Source organism: Larimichthys crocea, chromosome I, assembly GCF_000972845.2.
Source record: "Larimichthys crocea isolate SSNF chromosome I, L_crocea_2.0, whole genome shotgun sequence".
In the NCBI taxonomy this organism is placed as follows: domain Eukaryota; kingdom Metazoa; phylum Chordata; class Actinopteri; family Sciaenidae; genus Larimichthys; species Larimichthys crocea.
The window spans coordinates 41,989,404-42,008,548 of record NC_040011.1 but is presented as its reverse complement, the minus strand read 5'-3'; the positions used below and the strand labels follow the sequence as shown (position 1 = coordinate 42,008,548).

At 45.3% G+C, this 19,145-nt stretch overlaps 1 protein-coding gene and 2 non-coding genes across 3 annotated transcripts; all 3 read left to right on the top strand.

Annotated features, from left to right (window-relative positions):
- Window positions 1-15: 15 nt before the first annotated feature.
- On the top strand, window positions 16-16,910 carry polr1a (RNA polymerase I subunit A). The gene is made up of 37 exons (XM_019258364.2): window positions 16-203; window positions 1,677-1,785; window positions 1,895-1,990; window positions 2,085-2,234; window positions 2,337-2,447; window positions 2,551-2,636; window positions 3,460-3,548; window positions 3,706-3,786; window positions 3,893-4,007; window positions 4,174-4,315; window positions 4,402-4,563; window positions 4,650-4,772; window positions 4,863-5,090; window positions 5,177-5,284; window positions 5,378-5,524; window positions 5,703-5,894; window positions 5,984-6,133; window positions 6,313-6,496; window positions 6,600-6,682; window positions 7,121-7,279; window positions 7,382-7,480; window positions 7,583-7,735; window positions 7,841-7,923; window positions 8,076-8,241; window positions 9,855-9,978; window positions 10,079-10,182; window positions 10,277-10,476; window positions 11,020-11,187; window positions 13,129-13,264; window positions 13,449-13,600; window positions 13,685-13,805; window positions 13,903-14,010; window positions 14,301-14,576; window positions 15,243-15,443; window positions 16,128-16,245; window positions 16,414-16,578; window positions 16,669-16,910. The coding sequence occupies exons 1-37, from the start codon at window positions 127-129 to the stop codon at window positions 16,767-16,769; spliced, it is 5,067 nt and encodes a 1,688-aa protein (XP_019113909.2). The 5' UTR covers window positions 16-126; the 3' UTR covers window positions 16,770-16,910.
- LOC113747374 (small nucleolar RNA SNORA5) lies at window positions 6,778-6,914 on the top strand. The gene has a single exon (XR_003463609.1). It is a non-coding gene; the product is annotated as a small nucleolar RNA SNORA5 (small nucleolar RNA).
- On the top strand, window positions 9,201-9,369 carry LOC113747376 (small nucleolar RNA SNORA5). The gene has a single exon (XR_003463610.1). It is a non-coding gene; the product is annotated as a small nucleolar RNA SNORA5 (small nucleolar RNA).
- Window positions 16,911-19,145: the final 2,235 nt, after the last annotated feature.

Here is a 19,145-nt window from a genome sequence, read left to right as displayed (position 1 = left end):
CTTTGGTCTTTGGTTGAGTCCGACGGTCCCACGTGTTGATACAGGAGCAGCCTCGCGTCGCATGTGCTGCTGTGACCTCGCGCTAACATGAATTTATAATTAATAAACACGTGAAATTTAACAGAAATGTTGTTCGCTAAAGAAGTGCCGTGGCGGCGGCTGGAGGGCATGTCGTTCGGCATGTACTCAGCCGAAGAGATCAGGTGAGACGAGGCTGTTTATCCGCTTAGCTTTTTGGGTTTAAACGCTAAAACAACATGGCAACATGTGTTTCTGCACTTACTGCTTCAAGATTCATAACAATGATATTTCATATTCACTTTCCTGTGCACCAAACCTGATCAATCAATTAAAAATAACGTGCACATCCTATTTCCTTGTGCCATAATATGGAGCATGTCTTTTGGAGAGTAATACCATATTTATGATTCAATAGAGTCCAGTAAGAGCTGGCCTGAGATCTGCCTTACTGCTCTGAGGATGTGAGGATGAGGGTGACCATCTCATCTCATCATCTGACCCTGTAGGGGACACCATAATTACATTAGATTAGATTAAAAATGTCCTTGTTACAGCAGCAGAGGAAAGTTTAACATACACTACAGAATTAGAAAAAAGTAGAAAAGGCAAAAAAACAAACAATAAACAGACAGAAATATCTATAACCTACAATAACATGAAAAACAATCAACCTTCAAAACAGACTGAGGATAAAAGTGGCATGCTATATAAAAAGAGTATTGTAATGTAAAGTGACCATAGTGTAAGAAATATTGCAAAGAAAGTGACCATGATACAAATAATATTATTGCAAGAGTAGTGACCATATTATAAACAATATTACAAAAGTAAGTGACCATGTTATAAATAATAACTGCAAGGTATAAATGAAATAAAATAGAAAATAAACAGGAGACTCCAACATGATCAGGTGCAGGTGTTGTACAGTCTCACAGCAGCAGGGATGACGGACCTGCAGAACCTCTCCTTCTTACACCGTGGGTGTAGCAGTCTGCTGCTGAAGGAGCTGCTCAGAGACCCACAGTGTCATGTAGGGGGTGAGAGGTGTTGTCCATGATGGATGTCAGCTTAGGTAACTAAGGACTGATAAGGACTAAATACTGATAACACCAACATGATAAAGCTGATAGATACTTTATTGATCCTGAGGGAAATTCAAGCATCCAGTAGCAGCATGAGACACAGTAGACATCCATTAAAATCAACATATAACATCAATCTGAAGATTTTTACAAATAGGAAACTGTATCCTGTTACGACTCATCCTCATCAGGGTCAGGGTGGGACTGGAGCCGATCCCAGTTGACTTTTTGGGGTAAAAGGCAGGGTGCACAGTGGAGAAGCCGGCAGTTCATCACAGGCCACATAGAGACAAATAACCCGTTCACGCCTGCAGACAATTTAGAGTCCGGTGACAGGTGACAGTGTGGTGACAGTGCTAACCGCTGCATCACCATGGCACCCAGAAAACAACGTAAAAAGTATTTTGTAGAACTACAAGTAAAGAGAAAAAACTAGGACAGATGTTTGCCGCTGAACACGCTCCTCTGCCTGGTGAACGTGCTGTGCAGAGGGTGGACCAAATTGTGCTAAGAATCCAGTATAAGTGTGGATGTCTCTACTATAACAGTGTCTTCCTTTCATGTCCTGTGCAGGAAGTTGAGTGTGAAGGCGATCACTAACTCCAGGTTCCTCGATTCTGTCGGGAACGTGGCCCTGAACAGCCTGTACGATCTGGCCCTGGGACCAGCCGACAACAAAGAGGTACCGACGCAGTAATAACACACCTGTGACGTGGCAGAGGATCAGTCTGTTCCTGACTTTTTAGTTCTTCTTCTTTTTGTGTAAAGTTTAATGTTATTGTCTTTCCCAGGTGTGTTCTACCTGCTGTCAGGACTTCAGCAACTGCCCAGGACACCTGGGGCATCTAGAGCTGCCTCTGCCTGTATACAACCCGCTGTTCTTTGACGTAAGGGCCCCACGAACACACCACACAGCTACACATCCGCATCCAGTACACACAACTCTAAAACACTCTGTAAAACTGTTCCCCACTATAACAGAAACTCTACCTGCTGATCCGTGGCTCCTGCCTGTCGTGTCACATGTTAACGTGTAGCCGAGCTTCCATCCACCTGCTGCTGAATCAGCTCAAGTTGCTGGACCACGGAGCCATGCAGGAGGTCTACCAGATAGAACAATATCTCAACCAGGTGGGTTCATACGTTCTGGTGAAGATAAACTGAAGCATACTTTATCCATAAACGAAGCACCCAGTACACCCATCTGTGTGTGTGTGTGTGTGTTTGTGTCAGTGCCTGGAGGAGAATCCCAAAGCGACAGGAGATGAGATCCAGGCGGCGCTTCAGGAGTTCACAGACATGATAGTTGGAGCGAACGCAGAAGGTTCGGCGAACGCCAAACCGGTGAGTACACACACAATGACAAGTACAACCATGTACACACACCGGAAATGAATGCACTAATGGACTCACACTAACTCTTGTGTTTGTGTGCGTTTCTTTCCAGATTAAACACCTCGTAGAAAAGAGGGGCAGTCTGATTACCAGCTTCTGGAGGACGTACATGACTTCTAGGAAGTGCCCAAACTGCAGGTAACAAAGACGACACGATGAAAAGTCATTTTTTTCATTTAACGTTGGTATGAAATACTTTCTACGTAAAAGCTGAACGTTTGTGCTTCACTCAGAACATCTGAGTCCTTTTTACGTTTGATTTTTTTTTTTTAGCATTTTGTCTGTCTTAATACAAACAACATGCTTTTTGTCAAATTTCGGGATAATATAACCCATAAACAGTCACTCATTTTAGGTTTCTTCCAGCATGTTAAGGGCAAAACTGCCCCTGTTAAGACCCCACGGCCATTACAGCATGAAATCAACATTTTTTGCACATCATATTTATTGCCTTGACTTGTCCACGGTGTACACAGCCTCCTATCCGATGCAGCCCTGATTAAATATAAGCAGTTAGAGGAAATAGATGGATGAATGGATTCATTGCATTGTTTTGGTATCGACATTGTAGGTTTTACTTTTGTCCACCAGATGGAGGAGAATGAACATGCTATTTCCACTGGTGGCACTGACATCAGACAATACAATATATGCTTCAGACATGATGTGTGTGTGTGTGTGTGCGCGTGCTGATATGATACCGGAGCGTGTTGTGTGCGTGTTTTCCCTCTTTGCATGTAGTATCCAGAAAATTATTTGTTTATTTATTTACTTTATAAAATCAATATTGTGTTATTATTTAAACAAACTGGCGCTCAGAGTTATTAAAGACTATTTGGTAGTCATGATCACGACTGAAGTTGGGCAAAAGTTGTCAGTGATAATAATGAAATACGCTTTATCGATGCAAATGACTCTAAAATCTGTTGATGTCTGTTTTATATTGTGTGTGTGTGTTTAGGACGGGCACGTTCACAGTGCGTCGTGAACACAACACTAAGCTGATAGTCACAGTGCCATCAGGAGGACAGATCAGTGGCTACACTGATGGTGAGTAAACACTTGTTTTTTGTTGAAGCGTGCGTGTGTGCACCTGTAACTCTGCACCGATACGATCCCCCGCGCTTCATCCTTGACAAACTCTGCTTATACATAATACAGTAAGCGGATAATAATAGCCCGGCTTTTTGTTCTCGTCTTCTCGCAGAGAATCTGGCGGCCAAGAGGAAAGTCTACCTGACGGCCAGCACGGCTCGAGAACACATCAACAAGCTGTGGGAGAAAGAAGGTACGCCGTTAAGAAAAACGTCACACCACCGTGTGCGTAAAACTGTAACGTTTAAACAGTTAGAGGTGAACGTGTGGTCTCGTTGACCCTCTGATGTCTCTTCCAGCTTTCTTCTTGAAGTGTCTGTTCTCCGGGCTGGATGAGGAGACACCAAAGGGCGGAGACAAACCTTTCTGTCCAGACCTCTTCTTCCTGGAGCTGCTGGTGGTGCCACCATGCAGGTACAACACACCCCACCTTGGATCACTGGTGGTGTAGGCTTCACTGCAAAAACTTAGATCAGATTTTCTCATAGAAGCCAAAGAAGCATGTAAATAATCCAAAGACTCTCAGCCTTCTATGCACTGAAAGACATATTTATCACACACCTCCCCTTCTCCCTGTCAGGTATCGTCCTATCAGTCGCCTGGGCGATCAGATGTTCACAAACGGTCAGACGGTCAACATGCAGGCCGTCATGAAGGACAGCGAGATCATAAGGAAACTTCTGGCTCTCATAGCAGACAAGAAAACCACTCAGGAGGAAGAGGTAAAGATACATGACAAAATAGAAAATGTATTTATTATTTTGGCACAGGACATAGGTCAACCCCGTCCTCTCTCGTCCCCTCTCAGGCTCCTGGACAGACAGACCAGACGTTTCTGGCGGGCATCCCCGGGCAGACGATGACGGATAAACTCTACAACATATGGATTCGACTGCAGGCCCACGTCAACATCGTCTTCGACAGCGACATGGACAAACTGATGTCGGAGAAATACCCTGGAATCAGACAGGTATCACATGCACACACACTGTGTTTTCCTTTTGTCCGCTGGTAAAACACTTTCCAGTCGGTTACACGTCTCCTCTCCTCTGCCAGATCTTGGAGAAGAAGGAAGGATTGTTCCGAAAGCACATGATGGGAAAACGAGTGGACTACGCCGCGCGGTCTGTCATCTGTCCTGACATGTACATCGGGACCAACGAGATCGGAATACCGATGGTACGTCAGGAGTAACAGACTTTATCGAGGAAGGAGAATAACATCGATCACCAGAGGTCTGACTTCTCCGTGTCTTTCACTCTTGCTCAGGTGTTTGCCACCAAGCTGACCTACCCTCAGCCCGTCACTCCGTGGAACGTGAAGGAGCTCCGCCAGGCCGTCCTCAACGGGCCCAACGTCCACCCCGGCGCGTCCATGGTGATAAACGAGGACGGCAGGAGAACCATCCTGTCGCCCACCAACTTCGCGCAGAGAGAAGCCGTCGCCAAGCAACTGCTGACGCCGTGTTCCGGCCAACAAAAGATACCCATGAAGATCGTAAGGCGTGACGTGATCGTAGCCGTTTGACCCCCCCACGGCACACCTTTCACCGTCACTGACTTGTCTCCTTCTGTCCCGTCCAGGTGAATCGTCACATAAAGAACGGAGACGTGATGTTACTGAACAGACAGCCCACCCTGCACAGACCCTCCATACAAGCCCACTGTGCACGCATCTTACCAGGAGAGAAGGTACGATCGGATCGCTCCAGGCTCATTTAAATCATTCGGATTTATCATAGAAGCAGAGTGGAGATAAACATATCGTGTACGACAAATCTTCAGGTGCTTCGACTCCACTACGCCAACTGCAAGGCGTACAACGCCGACTTCGACGGAGACGAAATGAACGCGCACTTCCCTCAAAGTGAGCTGGCCAGAGCGGAGGCCTACACGTTAGTCAGCACTGACCAGCAGTACCTCGTCCCCAAGGTGTGTAAACACACACACACACACACACTGAAGATACCAAAACTCTCAGGCAAACATCTGTTTGTGTGTCTAAAGTTTGAGACTCTCTCAGTAACATTGAGTACACAGCTGCTCTTTCAGCTGATCATTTCATCAGACCAGAAGCTGTTAGTACTCAGGTTTTCCTCTCTTTCTGCAGGACGGTAAACCTTTAGCGGGTCTGATCCAGGACCACATGGTGTCGGGCACGAGGATGACGATACGAGGCTGCTTCTTCACCCGAGTCCAGTACACTGAGCTGGTGTACAGAGGACTGACCGACAAACCGGGCAGAGTCAAACTTCTGCCGCCGGCCATCCTCAAACCTCAGCAGCTATGGACCGGAAAGCAGGTAACTGAACCCCGTGAGGTTTCAGTAGACGCTCGATTCGAATGCCTCAGCCGTGTGCTGAAGTGCGACGGATGTGTTGTGTCTTGCAGGTGGTGTCTACGCTCCTGCTGAATGTGATCCCGCAGAAGGCCGTGCCACTCAACCTGGTTAGCAAATCCAAAATCCCCAGCAAGGCTTGGATCCAAGTCCCGCCGCGAGCTGTTCCAGGGTACAACCCTGACAGCATGTGTGACTCACAGGTACACACACACACACACACACGGAAAAACTACAAATCAAATCCAAATCAACATGTATCAACGGTGATGAAGCTTGATACGATCTCTGTGCTAATGCTTGGCATGTTGAAACTTAGTCTTCAAAAGAATTTCAGACTGATCACGGCATGGTAAAAAAAACGTCTCTGTGTGTGTCCCAGGTTGTGATTCGTGAGGGGGAAGTGTTGGTCGGCGTCCTGGACAAAGCTCACTACGGCTCCTCGGCCTACGGTCTAGTCCACTGCTGCTACGAGCTGTACGGAGGCGAGACCAGCGGCAAACTGCTCAGCTGTCTGGCTCGACTCTTCACCGCTTACCTGCAGCTGTACAGAGGCTTCACTCTGGGTACATGAAACACACCAAGCCACATTTGTCGCCTTCCTCGCAGACTGTAGTATTGTAACCGCAGATGGAAGATGCTCAGAGTTGACTGTGTTTGTGTGTCCAGGTGTGGAAGACATCCTGGTGAAATCGGGTGCCAACAGAAAGAGGAAAAAAATCATTCAAGAGTCGCTGAAGATCGGCACCAAAGTGAGTAAAAGCACCGGCTCTGATTATTCCAAATATTCCAACAAATAAAGGAAAACATATCAGGTGCTAACCCACGGTAAATAATACTTTGAGGTCGCAGCCTTGTCAAATTCAGTGCGTCCTCCTCGGTGGATGCCACTGGCCAAAACGGCTGCCACAGTGAAGGTGTAGTTCATGGGCCCCACGGTGCTCCAACATGGCCACTGGGGATAAATATGTACTACACACAAGTGAAGTAAAAGCAGTATTACTCAGCAGCTGAGTCATCTTCGGTGCCGAGCATGGAGGACGCGGTCAGTCTCCGGCTTTTGAAAATGTGTGACACACAAAAGGGGTTACGGATTAAAGGCTCCCTGAGGATCTCTAACAGTTGGTTCTTGTCTGTCTCTGACACCTCCCCACTGATTCATCTATGGTTCCCTTTTTTCTGCCGCCAAGGCTCTCCAAGCAGCCTTCAACCTGCCTTCCGATGTGGATCAAGCTGAGGCTCAGAGCCGCTGGCAGGACGCTCACCTCAATCCAGACCAGAGAGACTTCAGCATGGCCGACCACAAGTTCAAAGAAGTGGCCAACCAAGTGAACAACGACATTAACAAGGTCACCCACCACCCGCCACACCGTATCCGATGACTCCTCTGGGCACGTTCCTTCAGTTTTTAATGTGAAAGATGAAATATTGCCGTGTGTGTGTGTTCGTAGGTGTGCATGCCGGTCGGACTCCACACCTCTTTCCCTGACAACAACCTCCAGCTGATGGTCCAGTCAGGAGCGAAGGGTTCTACTGTAAACACCATGCAGGTAGCCGGCACCGTCCTGTCACAGTACGCCCGCTGAACATTCTGAAAACACCTTGACCTTAACCTACAAACTGACACTTGTGTGTGTGTGTGTGTGTTTCAGATTTCGTGTCTACTAGGTCAGATTGAGTTGGAGGGCCGTAGGCCTCCACTGATGCCTTCTGGGAAATCCTTGCCGTGCTTCCAGCCGTACGACCCCTCGCCCGGTGCTGGCGGCTTTGTTTCTGGAAGGTTTCTCACCGGCATAAAACCACAGGTACTTGAAGAAAGCTTGTAACTTTAGCCCTTGCAGACGTTTCTGAAAGTTCTCGTTACTTCATAACACATTTCTCTTCTTGTCTTCGCCTCGACTTGTGTTCAGGAGTTTTTCTTCCATTGCATGGCTGGCAGAGAGGGACTGGTCGACACAGCTGTGAAAACCTCTAGATCAGGATACCTGCAGAGGTAAATGAAACGTTACGGCTCCAATAGTTCAGAAAAGACTGCAGTCATTGTGAGTGTGCAAACAAGCAGCTGTTTATTCATCATTCTGTGGAGTGAAATATGATGTCCATGAACCAAAGCAAAGAATCCTAGAACACACGTCTCCTCTGCAGATGTATCATAAAGCATCTGGAGGGTTTAGTCGTGCAGTACGATCTGACGGTGAGGGACAGCGACGGATCCGTGGTCCAGTTCCTGTACGGCGAAGACGGGCTCGACATCCCCAAGACTCAGTTCCTGCAGCCGAGGCAGTTCCCCTTCATAGAGGACAACTACGAGGTAAAACACATCATGAATCATTCCACACACAGAGATAATGCACTATATGTGTTATTAAAACAAAAACTGAAAGGGAGATGCTGCAGCTTAGTATCTAAAAGCTTATTTGTGGTTGAGAACATGTTCAGCCAAACCAAAAGTGGAACGGTGGTTTTCTAACTTAGCTGTGTTCTTTTGGCTGCGGTGAAGCGATCACACGTCTGGTAGTCTGCACGCTGTGTTGGAGAATGATGCGACACCTTTTGATTAGAATTCCAATGGTAAAGAAGCTGAATCCTCTGAGCCTTAAAACAGGCTCACAGTGAGTTAGAGTCAGGTGGTTTATTTTTACACAGTAACAGGATGTAGTTTCTGTTGTGGAGAAATTGCTGAAGTGAGGTCAATGGTCAGGAAGAAGAAAGTGTTCAGGAGCCTCTGATGTCTTATGCTGTATTATTTATTGACGCTTGGCCAAGGAGAATTAGAGACACTCTCAAAGTTCATCAGAAGTGCCTGAGTCGGTCTCACATTCTGCCCAACACATGCTGGTGGATCGACTTTAAACCCAAAGATAACACCACAAATACTACACACCCAGAATTAGTCAAAGAGAATGTCTTTACTCATGGAGGTGTTATTGTCAGCATATTCTAGTCTGGAGACACAGATGTCTGTTTACGCAGACTGGAACGTCAACAGCAGCTATCTATTATGTCTAGGAAGGCAGCAACAGGTCTCGTCGACCCTGGACACCACAGTGTTGAGATAGACTGGCACCCAGTCAAAGCCAAACAACTAATACTGCTGAGGACCTCAAGGCCCACACGTGACCTTGTGTAACCTAAGGATAGAAAATTCCATAACAGCTTCAGCCACAGAAATGTGGCTTAACAGAACACGTGATTTTTGTTCCTGGCAAGACGCTCGAACTTTAAAACTGCAGAAAGCTAATCTCCCCACGGTAAATAATACTTTGAGGTCGCAGCCTTGTCAAATTCAGTGCGTCCTCCTCAGTGGATGCCACTGGCCAAAACGGCTGCCACAGTGAAGGTGTAGTTCATAAACGGCTGCCACAGTGAAGGTGTAGTTCATGGGCCCCACGGTGCTCCCAACATGGCCCCTGGGGATAAATATGTACTACACACAAACGTACACACACATTCCTTTTTTTAGGATGCTACATGTGTCGCTTCAACCACTCTCTGTTGTGATACGGGTAGAGCAGTGTCCGTAGCAGACTGTGATGCAGGGTGCAGATAAACTTCACGGGTAGCAAGACCTTCAGCTATAATTAGTCCTGGCTTCTGAGAAATGAACAAACCGGATAATCAGCATTATAGTTGTCAGCAGTTGTATTTTGCTTTTGTCTCCACTCCTTATGCCTTTATTGATAGTACAGCTGAAGATAAACAGGAAACAAGGGGCAGTGACACACAGTAAATTAGCCGTCCGATGCGGGATTCGAACCGGGGCCAGCTGCAGCGAGGACTATAGCCTCCACACACGGGGCGGCCGCTTAACCCACTATGCTACCGACCACCCAGTGCTGCTTCAAGTTTCTTGTGTAGAAGCACAATAATCATCTTCCCACACAGTCAAACACAACCTGCTATGTGTTTCCTCCTTCCTGTCAGGTTATCAAGAGGTCCCAGGGTCTGGACAGGGTTTTGGCACTTTTGGACCCTCAGGGTGCCAGTCGACACTTTGCAGCCATCCAGCGCTGGAAAGCAAAGAGAGAGTCGGCATGTCCACGGAGAGGTTAGTGATCATAAAGCCCCGCTCCCAGCTTATTCTAAAATCAGTAAGAGAGCATTGTTTTTGATCAGGAGATGTCATGTGTTTTTTTAAATCCTGTCAGGAGCGTTCTTGCTGTTCTCCCAGAAGAAGTTGGCCAAACTCCAACAGGCCGAACAAGGAGCAGCACTGCCAGATGTGTATGGCAGAAACGTCGCGGTACAGCAGGTATTTGACACGTTTCAGTTCCTGCAGAGTATCAGGCCGACCTATGACCGAGTCAGACCAGAACGTCATCTGAACTCTGCTCCCCCTCCAACAGCTCTTGCAGCAGTGGCACTCTCTGGACGAGTCCAGCAGATCCAAATACAGCAGGAAGTCCTCCCGCTGCCCCGAGCCCTCTTTGAGCACGTTAAGGCCGGACGTGTGCTTCGGATCAGTGTCTGAAAACTTTCACAGCATCACAGACAAATACCTGCAGGACAGAGACGGGCTGAGTGAAGAGCGCCTGGATTCCCACAGGTACTCCATGTGAACATATCTAATACTAGTTTTTCTGTGAGTCGTGTCAAAAGAAATATCAACAAAACGTCTTAATCTGAAGATAAAAACCAGCCGATGGCTCCAAAAGTTGAAGTAACGTGATGGAAAAATAAAAAAATCTTATTTCTTTCCTTATTTAGAGGCCATCTGCTGCACCGCGTTCACTCTGTGAAGTCAGAAAGAAAATAAATACTCAGTTCAGGCACCACATAACACCCTCAACATATATATATTAAACTTTTTTGCTTTGTTTTATCAGAAACTTTAGGAAGTTTACGACTTCTGCAAAGATTGTGTTACACAGTAGCAGGTCAAGTTCAGTTTTTAAGGTCCCTCTCTCTAAAGGAGACGCTGCCCTGTGCTAAATCATGCCTTCACGTTATAATGTTTAGTGTGAATGCGGTAGTTTGTGGCGCTTTTGAAACACCTCTCAGTGAAGCAGTATACAGTTAAGCACAGGTTATTAAGTTTTCTTCTATGTGAGGTCGGTTAAACTTCACGTCTCTCTCTGTGCGTCTTCAGCCTCCGCCAGCTGTTCCACTATAAGTGGCAGCGGTCACTGTGCGATCCAGGCGAAGCGGTCGGTCTGCTGGCAGCCCAGTCCATCGGCGAGCCCTCCACCCAGATGACCCTGAACACCTTCCACTTTGCCGGAAGAGGAGAGATGAACGTCACTTTGGGAATCCCTCGGTAACGTCGCCACTACACCAAACTCATGATTATTTCAGCCTGTTTATTGGGATGAAATTAGCTCATTTTTACCCAATAGCTCTCTTATTTTTGCTGTTGTAGCTGCACAAATACAAGCAGCAGCAAGTCAAACCAAAAGAAATCAACCATCATCCAAACTTTTCTCAGTCTTTAGCACGTTTACATCACATCAAATAACACATTCTTTGTTATTGGAATGACATGAGGTAGCAGATGAGTCAAAGTTTACCTCGGCCTCACTAAATCATGTTATTTTGCGATGTAGTGCTCAAATCTAACACAGCAGTCTGTGTTTTACAGACATTGAATTTGCTTATTTTCAATATCCGATTATAAAATGTGTAATAAAATGGAGTAAAAGCGTTTCAACATGTTTCCTGGATTACAGCATAGTGTTAGAAAAGGAACCAGACACAAACCTCAGTGAGCAGCTGACCACAAGTAAAACCACAAAGCTAATACATTACTGTTATGGGAATTTTTAAGAAAACCCCTAGAATAAGGAAGACTAGATTCAAAGTATCAAAATTTAAGTTGAATTTATTATTATTTATTGCGTTTAACAGTGCAACACACAAAAGGGGTTACAGAGAAAAGGCTCCTCGAGGAGCTCTAACAGTTGGTTCTTATACATATACAAAAAAAGGGCTGTCTCGGACACCTCCCACCTGATACAGATAATATCATAACATTCTTTGTTGGTTTTCTGCTCAGTAATGAGCATTGTGATTCATATCCAAATGGTACTCCCCTAGCCTGCCTCTCCTGTCCTTGTACTACTGATTTATAATTATCTCTGCCAGCCTCAGTAAATTAGAGGCCTGCTAAGGGAAGTGCACGAGACATGCAAAAGACAGGATACACACACACTGTCTATATTAGTTTAAACATCTGAACCCCAGTGTAATCCTTTTAACAATTACAAAAGCACATATTAATCATAGCATGGGTGCGGTGTATAGAATACACAGTATTTACAGTATAAGAGGGTTGAATGAATATTCTGAAGCTGCAGTAATAGACTTCTGTCTCTTTAGGTCAGGTTACCACTGACCGAAGGGTTGGTTTATTTACCTTGTCAAAGCAGGTGTATTGTCAGGAAAGTCTTTTTCACAAAGGATGTTGAAAAGTGTCTGACCTAGACAGGTTTGTTTTCATGTGTAGCTTCACCTCAGGCTCAGTGTTAAAGAGGCAACACTGTGCTGGGTCAGTTTACACCACTGGCTATGGCTGCAGCTCCAGTAGGGCAGCAACCTTCCCAATCTGCATCTTTAAACTGCTTTGGTTAAGGTATAGTCATAACTTCGGGGTTACTGCGGTCTGCTCTCTCTCGTCATGGTAGAACTGGCATTGAAAAGAAAATACTGTGGTGAGTTACGGTGACATTTAACGGTGACATAAAAAACCACTGCTTCCTTTATTTTACACCTCGCTTATCTTCTCTAAAATCCAATGTTTAGTTTGCTTATGCAACATTAGCTGTGAAACCGGTAACATAACACGGGTGCATTTTATCGACTGTAATTCAATCGTGCGGAAACTCTTTTATTGTCTCGTTATTGTGCCTTTCATCTGGCACGATAAAACACAGCCTCATGCCGCAAAAGTAATAGCTGTAGGTGAAAACACTCCGGTTCTTGCAATGCCTGCACGCTCACCAGTCACCCAGGGGAGCATGTCTGAGAGTGGGCCAACATTCCAGAGCCTACCGCCAAGAAACCTCACCCGCCTTAGGCGAAGGAAAAGCAGACCTGTGCAGTAGTCACGCCATTCAGCCGAGATAATCAATCCACCTGATAGGTGTGGCGCATTAAAGGAGAGGTGCTCACTGACACAATTATTCCAGGAATAAACGTTTCTTTGTTGAGTGTATTTCAGTCTCACCCTCTCTCTCTATACATATGTGTGTCTGTCTCGCAGACTGAGGGAGATCCTGATGGTGGCCAGCTCCAACATTAAAACTCCCATGATGAGCGTTCCGGTGCTAAACAACAAGAAAGCCTTGAAGAAAGCCAAAACGCTCCGTAAGAAACTCACCAGAGTCTGTCTTGCTGAGGTGAGGATCAGATTTTCTATGAATATATATATCGATATTCTTTCCTTGGTGTTTTCATCATACCGATCTCCTTCATGTTCATTTCCCTAATCAGTTTTCACATTTACATGCGCTTGCTTAGGTTTGTAAATGTTCTTCACTCACCATAATTAAGTTTTGTGTGTGTGTGGGTGGGTGTGAACAGGTGCTACAGAAGGTGGATGTGGTAGAGACGCTGCGGATTGAAAAACAGAAGTTGCGGACATTCAAAGTCACCTTTCACTTCCTGCCGCCTCAGCGTTACTGTGACGATAAGCTGCTGTCACCCCAGCAGATCCTCCACTACATGGAAACCAGGTGTGTGAGCGTGAGAGTTGTTAACGATGCTGAACCTCGCGTCGTCTCTGTTTTCACACTTTGTTGGTTTGTTCGTCCTCCCAGATTTTTCCGCCTCCTCCTCGAAGCCATAAAGAAACGCAGCGCCAAGCTGGCGTCCATCGCCGTGGAAGCCAGGAAGGCCACCCGCACGGACAAGGACTACGACGGAGACGGAACAGCAGGGGTCTGTTTTTTTCTCTTCATTTCACCACTGTCACTCATCTTTTGAATGTTCGTTTTTATCTGAACTTTTTTTTCTGTGTCGCGTTAACATTCCTCAGTCAGACGACAGGGACGGAGAGGAGGACCGGGAGATCGTGGACGACGCGGGGGACGAAGGAGACACCGACGCGACAGACGCCAAGCGGAAAAACAAACAGGAAGAGGAGGTACCAAGATGGATGAAACACTTTGATTTCACTTTAGATTGTTACTCAAGCAACTGCATAGTTTGCACTTGTAAACATAGCTGCCCCTATTATGCAGGTATGTTCTGAGATACATATCTCTGCAAGTATCTAACTGGCTGAATGCTCACGATGTTAGTTGAGCAAATACAGTAGAATATCTGCCAGTTGAAACCACTAAGAAACCTCGTTTTAACGATCTAAATGTAAAAATATTTCAGTTTTGCGGTGAAGTTCCGAACCAATAAAGCAATCAATGCCCATCTCTGCAGGTGGACTACGAGAGCGAGGAGGAGGACGGAGGAGACGACGGCGAGGATAGAGAAGATCAGGAGCAGGAGGAGGCGGTGGAGGAGAAATCGGAGGACACTCAAGAGAAGTCCCAGCCGGAGTCCGTGGGTGTGAAACCGCGGAAGAGCAAGAACAAACAAGACAAAAATGGAGAGGGCGGCGTGGACTTGAACCAGATGAGAGTGAACTCTGTCCTGGAGTCCAACACGGCGATAGAGAGCTATTGCTACGATGTCCAGCATGAACTCTGGTGTGAGGTGAGTTTGCAGGAAGAGCACAGGTGTAGCACATGACGTCAACGACGGCTCCGTTCCATTAAGGTGAGGTCATGTGAGTGATTCAACACCCCGGAAGCCTGGAAGTGGTTCACCTAAATGGAACGCATCCGTCATTAATGTCTTCCCCTTCCTGCTTTCCATCCAACCAGCTTCCATCGCCACTTATCAGGCTCGCGGAAACCGCTTCCTGCTTCGATAAGTCGGACTGTCTGCTGAGGAAAGGGTGCAGCAGGAAGTCGGTGGCACTCTAACTGTGACCGCAGGCCATCAATCCATCCGTTTTCTGTAACCACTTACTCTTATCAGGGTCGCGGGAGGCCGGGGCTTATCCCGGCTCACGTCGAGTTGTGGACAAGTCGCAGTCGAACAACCGTTCCCACTCTCGCCTCCTTAAATGTTTTTTCCGCTGAGCTATAAAACTTCTCCCACTCTTGTCACACATAGATACCCACATACGAAGTCTTTTCGATTGGCCTCATTTCCTCTGCGTTCTTATCAGCTCTGCTGTTTCCACCTCCTGCTGCTCTCTTTGACAAACATCCGCGTCAGGCATTCTACATTTTACTAATGGCCACGTATCATGTCAAAAACCACATCTCAAACATTGCCGGTTTTAATACTCGATCCATTCATCCCCGTTCGTAGGTTGACCTGGTGTTGCCGGTGAGCAATGTGCACTTTGACCTCACCTCGGTCCTGTCCACGCTGGCCCAGGACGCCGTCATCGCGGAGACCAAAGGCTTGACGCGCTGCCTGCTCAGCGAAACCACGAAGAAGACCGGAGATAAAGAGACGGTTCTCAACACAGAGGGCATCAACATGCACGAAATGTTCAAGCACAGTGATGTATGTCGGCAGATCGTGGTTATTTAAAAGTTATTTAACATTAATTAACGTTAATATTTATTGACAGGTGCCACAGATTCCTGGACGCCATTGATGATCCATCAAAACGTGAATTTCAGATTTGTATTTGTCAGAATGTTCATTTAAGATGCAACAAAAGTTGACACAGAGTTATATGGAGCCTCCGTTCACTCCGCTCACTAGTAATAATTCATTTTTCTACATTTATTTATTTCTGTAAAGAGATTTCAATGATCTTTTTGGATACCTGGAAGTTATTATAGATGATAGCAGATATTAAAGTTTGAACATTGAACGGTTTCATTCACTGCAGGTAATGTTTATATTTATATTACATTATTTAGATTATATTATCTATAAATACACTGTGAGGAGTTCTTTAAACATTTTGAAGTCATCATCTAACGGGGATTCGGGATGCTGCTAAATGATTTTAGTACTCGCATCATCTTTAACGATATCTATAAACACATGTCACAGATCCAGAACGATGTGCGTTATCAGTTTGGACCATTTGAAATGATATTCTCAGATCATATTCAGATTTCATCCAAAGCAGAGATTATTGTTCTTTGGATTGAAATACTTCCCAATCAAAGTATTTTGTTGGGATTCTTATCTCAAGAAATGTTGACTGATTGTATTTCTTTTTCTTTTCTCCAGATCTTGGACATAAACAGACTGTACTCCAATGAGGTGCACGCCATGGCAAACACCTATGGCATTGAAGTCGCTCTGAAAGTCATAGAGAAGGAGATCAAAGATGTATTTGCGGTCTATGGTATGCACACACACAGACACACACACTTTCATTTTCATCCACTGCCAATAATTTACTTAACTTGACCTGATTGTCTTTTTCGTCATCAACAGTGAAACCACAAGTCTGTCTGAAGCGCTCAAGATTTGTCTGAGTTTCTCTCTCTCCCGTCTGTCTGTCCGTCTCTAGGTATCGAGGTGGATCCCAGACATCTGTCGCTCGTAGCCGACTACATGTGTTTTGAAGGTGTATACAAGCCGTTAAACCGCCTCGCCATCCAGTCCAACTCGTCCCCTCTGCAGCAGATGACCTTCGAGACGAGCTACAAATTCCTCAAACAGGCTACCATGCTGGGTGAGGAACAGAATAATATGCAAATCTATTTCTGCATGCATTGATTTTGTTGTTTTTATCGTCTTTTTTTTTGATTGATTCCTTTTTCAGGCTCACACGATCAGCTGGTGTCACCTTCAGCCTGCCTGGTGGTGGGAAAAGTAGTCAAAGGTGGAACGGGATTGTTTGAACTGAAACAGCCTCTGCGGTAGGAGAGGAAACGCCGCAGTCAGCAGTCAGAGCCGGTCGGACGAGGCACCTCGTGTGAACTTTTGTTATCAGAGTGACATGCTTCCGTTTTCTCACCAATGAATAAAAATATCTTGTTTCTATGTTCAGGCGGATGTGACAAACGTTTTTTTTAAAAAAAGGTCCAGTGTGTAAAACTGAGTGGCATTTAGCACTAGCGGAATGCAGTCGATTGAATACACCTCACCTCACCCTCTTGTTCAAAGCATATAGGAGAATCCGCAGTGGCCGTGAAACGGGTTACAAGTTTGAAAAGCTCTACGAAGAGCAACGATTCTTATTTTCAGCTGTCATGAACATTTTTTTCTATTTCTGTCAATGGAACGCCTTTAAATGTTACACACTGGACCTTTTTAATGTTTGTGTTGGATATGAATGAAATTGCTGTATAATACTATTAAAAAAAAAAAAAAGATTAGTTTCTCTTTTTGTATTTAATCTTAAAATTAAAGTTGAAAATGTGGTGTGTGTGTTTTTGTTGTCCGTCTGCCGCTTCGCTCTGTCTCGTAACACAAACAGGTAATTCAGTCACATTGAATAATACAGATAGGACTATTAGTCACAGGATGATACACTTTCATTCACAGTTATGTATAGAGTGTCATGCTGAAACCATTCTTACCTTTGCTTTCGTGAGCAGCGGCCCGTTGCACAAAACTAGGAGAAGGGATTAAGCCGGGAGATCTTGGCTATCTTGGCTCAACTTATCCGTGATCCGGTTGCACAAAAGCGGGATAGGAGGCAGTAGGATATGTTATGGTATAAGTTACATGGAGATTTATTGTGCTCCACACCAGGCTCTAGTTCCAGGATCTATTTAATCTCATCCCTTATCTCAGTCATCACAAACGGAAACCAGTAGTTATGCCACTTCCCACTACACATAACTACCACATAACTAGACCCACTGTCATTATTGAAATCGTTTGTGATCATTCATTTCAATCATTTTGGATATATTATGATTTTAGATGATGTTGCAATCATTAGATATTTACAGTTTCCCACAGACTATAAGGCTAGATATAAAAAGATGGAATATGAGGGTCACAGAGAAAAAAAGTCATAAATTTACAAGAATAAAGTCATAATATTGTAAGCCGTTGTTTTAGAGGAGGAGAGTTGTTAAAATGAGGCTGTGGAGCATTTTGTGGAATTGTACTAAACAGGTAGACCATCAGCTCCTTTCAAAACTGAAGTCACACAGTGACTCTACAAGATAGAAAGCACAGAATCAAAGCATATCATACAACACAAGGATAAATACACATTCAATGGTCTGTATATAATACACCCCACATGTCTGCACACTGAAATAAATGCAGGACAAATCCTACACATCAAATGAACAGATGCAGTAGCCTCCCTGCAGCTTGTATACACACAGTATTAGGCACAATCATCATAAGAGGCTAAATCAATTTAAATAAAATTAAAAAAAAACCCACAAATTTGCCACTGCAGGACATATTTAACTGAAATTTAAAGCATGCATATTAACTAAGATAATTTAACACATATTGGTCGTCATCAGGAAAGACTGCAGGATGGCTGGTGGCACTCTGGTGGCCCTCTCCTTCCTCAGACAGGCCACATTGTGGAGGACAGCACAAGCCACAAATTAAGGGTCACATGCTGACCCTTAATTTGTGAAAACACTGAAAGCAGGAGGCCAAAGGTCATTTCAGGCCCTGGTCCTGGCATGGTTGTAGGCCTGCTGTGCTCATAAACAGAGTGACATTGTGAAGACATCTGACAACGCTTTGATAGCCAGACACACACTCCTTATTGTGTGTGGCCTCGTTTAGCTGCTCTGCATCCCCCCCTGAGTACAGGAAGCCTCCACTGGGAAAAAACAGACTTGCAGATTGCTCCACACTGCAGTGCATGGCTCCGACCCAGCAGTCTGCACAGATACCTGATGCCATCTGCAGGGAATGCCAGTGGGTCCAACCGGTCCCTGAGGACCCTCTCTGGCGTGAAGACCTTGGGTCCTTTGAAAGGCGCTATATAAATAAATTTTTTATTATTTATTAGCTCAGCTATTTATCAAGGAGTTATACAGTCTGATGGAGTCACATTTACACTATTCAATCAATCTGCAGTCCATTTCAATTCAAAATGAAGTACAATGCGTTTTTGGTGTAATGTGATGTTCAGCGTGTTTTCTTTTTTTTTATCACTGTGGCGGTGTTGCCTTTCTTTTTAATTATGTTTTGACCTCCTGTATGCTCCATGAGGATTTCTGCCTCCGGGATGGTGAATCAGTGAATCTTGATCAGTTGTTTCACCTGGGCTTGATGAATCCGTGTCTTTGTGCAGCTGTCTTAATCCTACCT

What these genes read in the sequence shown, in the direction of transcription:
- polr1a (XM_019258364.2), top strand. Translation starts at nt 127, where the DNA reads ATGTTGTTCGCTAAAGAAGTGCCGTGGCGGCGGCTGGAGGGCATGTCG. An exon ending in AGATGTATTTGCGGTCTATG is followed by an intron (nt 16,246 to 16,413) that starts GTATGCACACAC and finishes GTCCGTCTCTAG; the next exon opens with GTATCGAGGTGGATCCCAGA. An exon ending in CAAACAGGCTACCATGCTGG is followed by an intron (nt 16,579 to 16,668) that starts GTGAGGAACAGA and finishes TTCCTTTTTCAG; the next exon opens with GCTCACACGATCAGCTGGTG.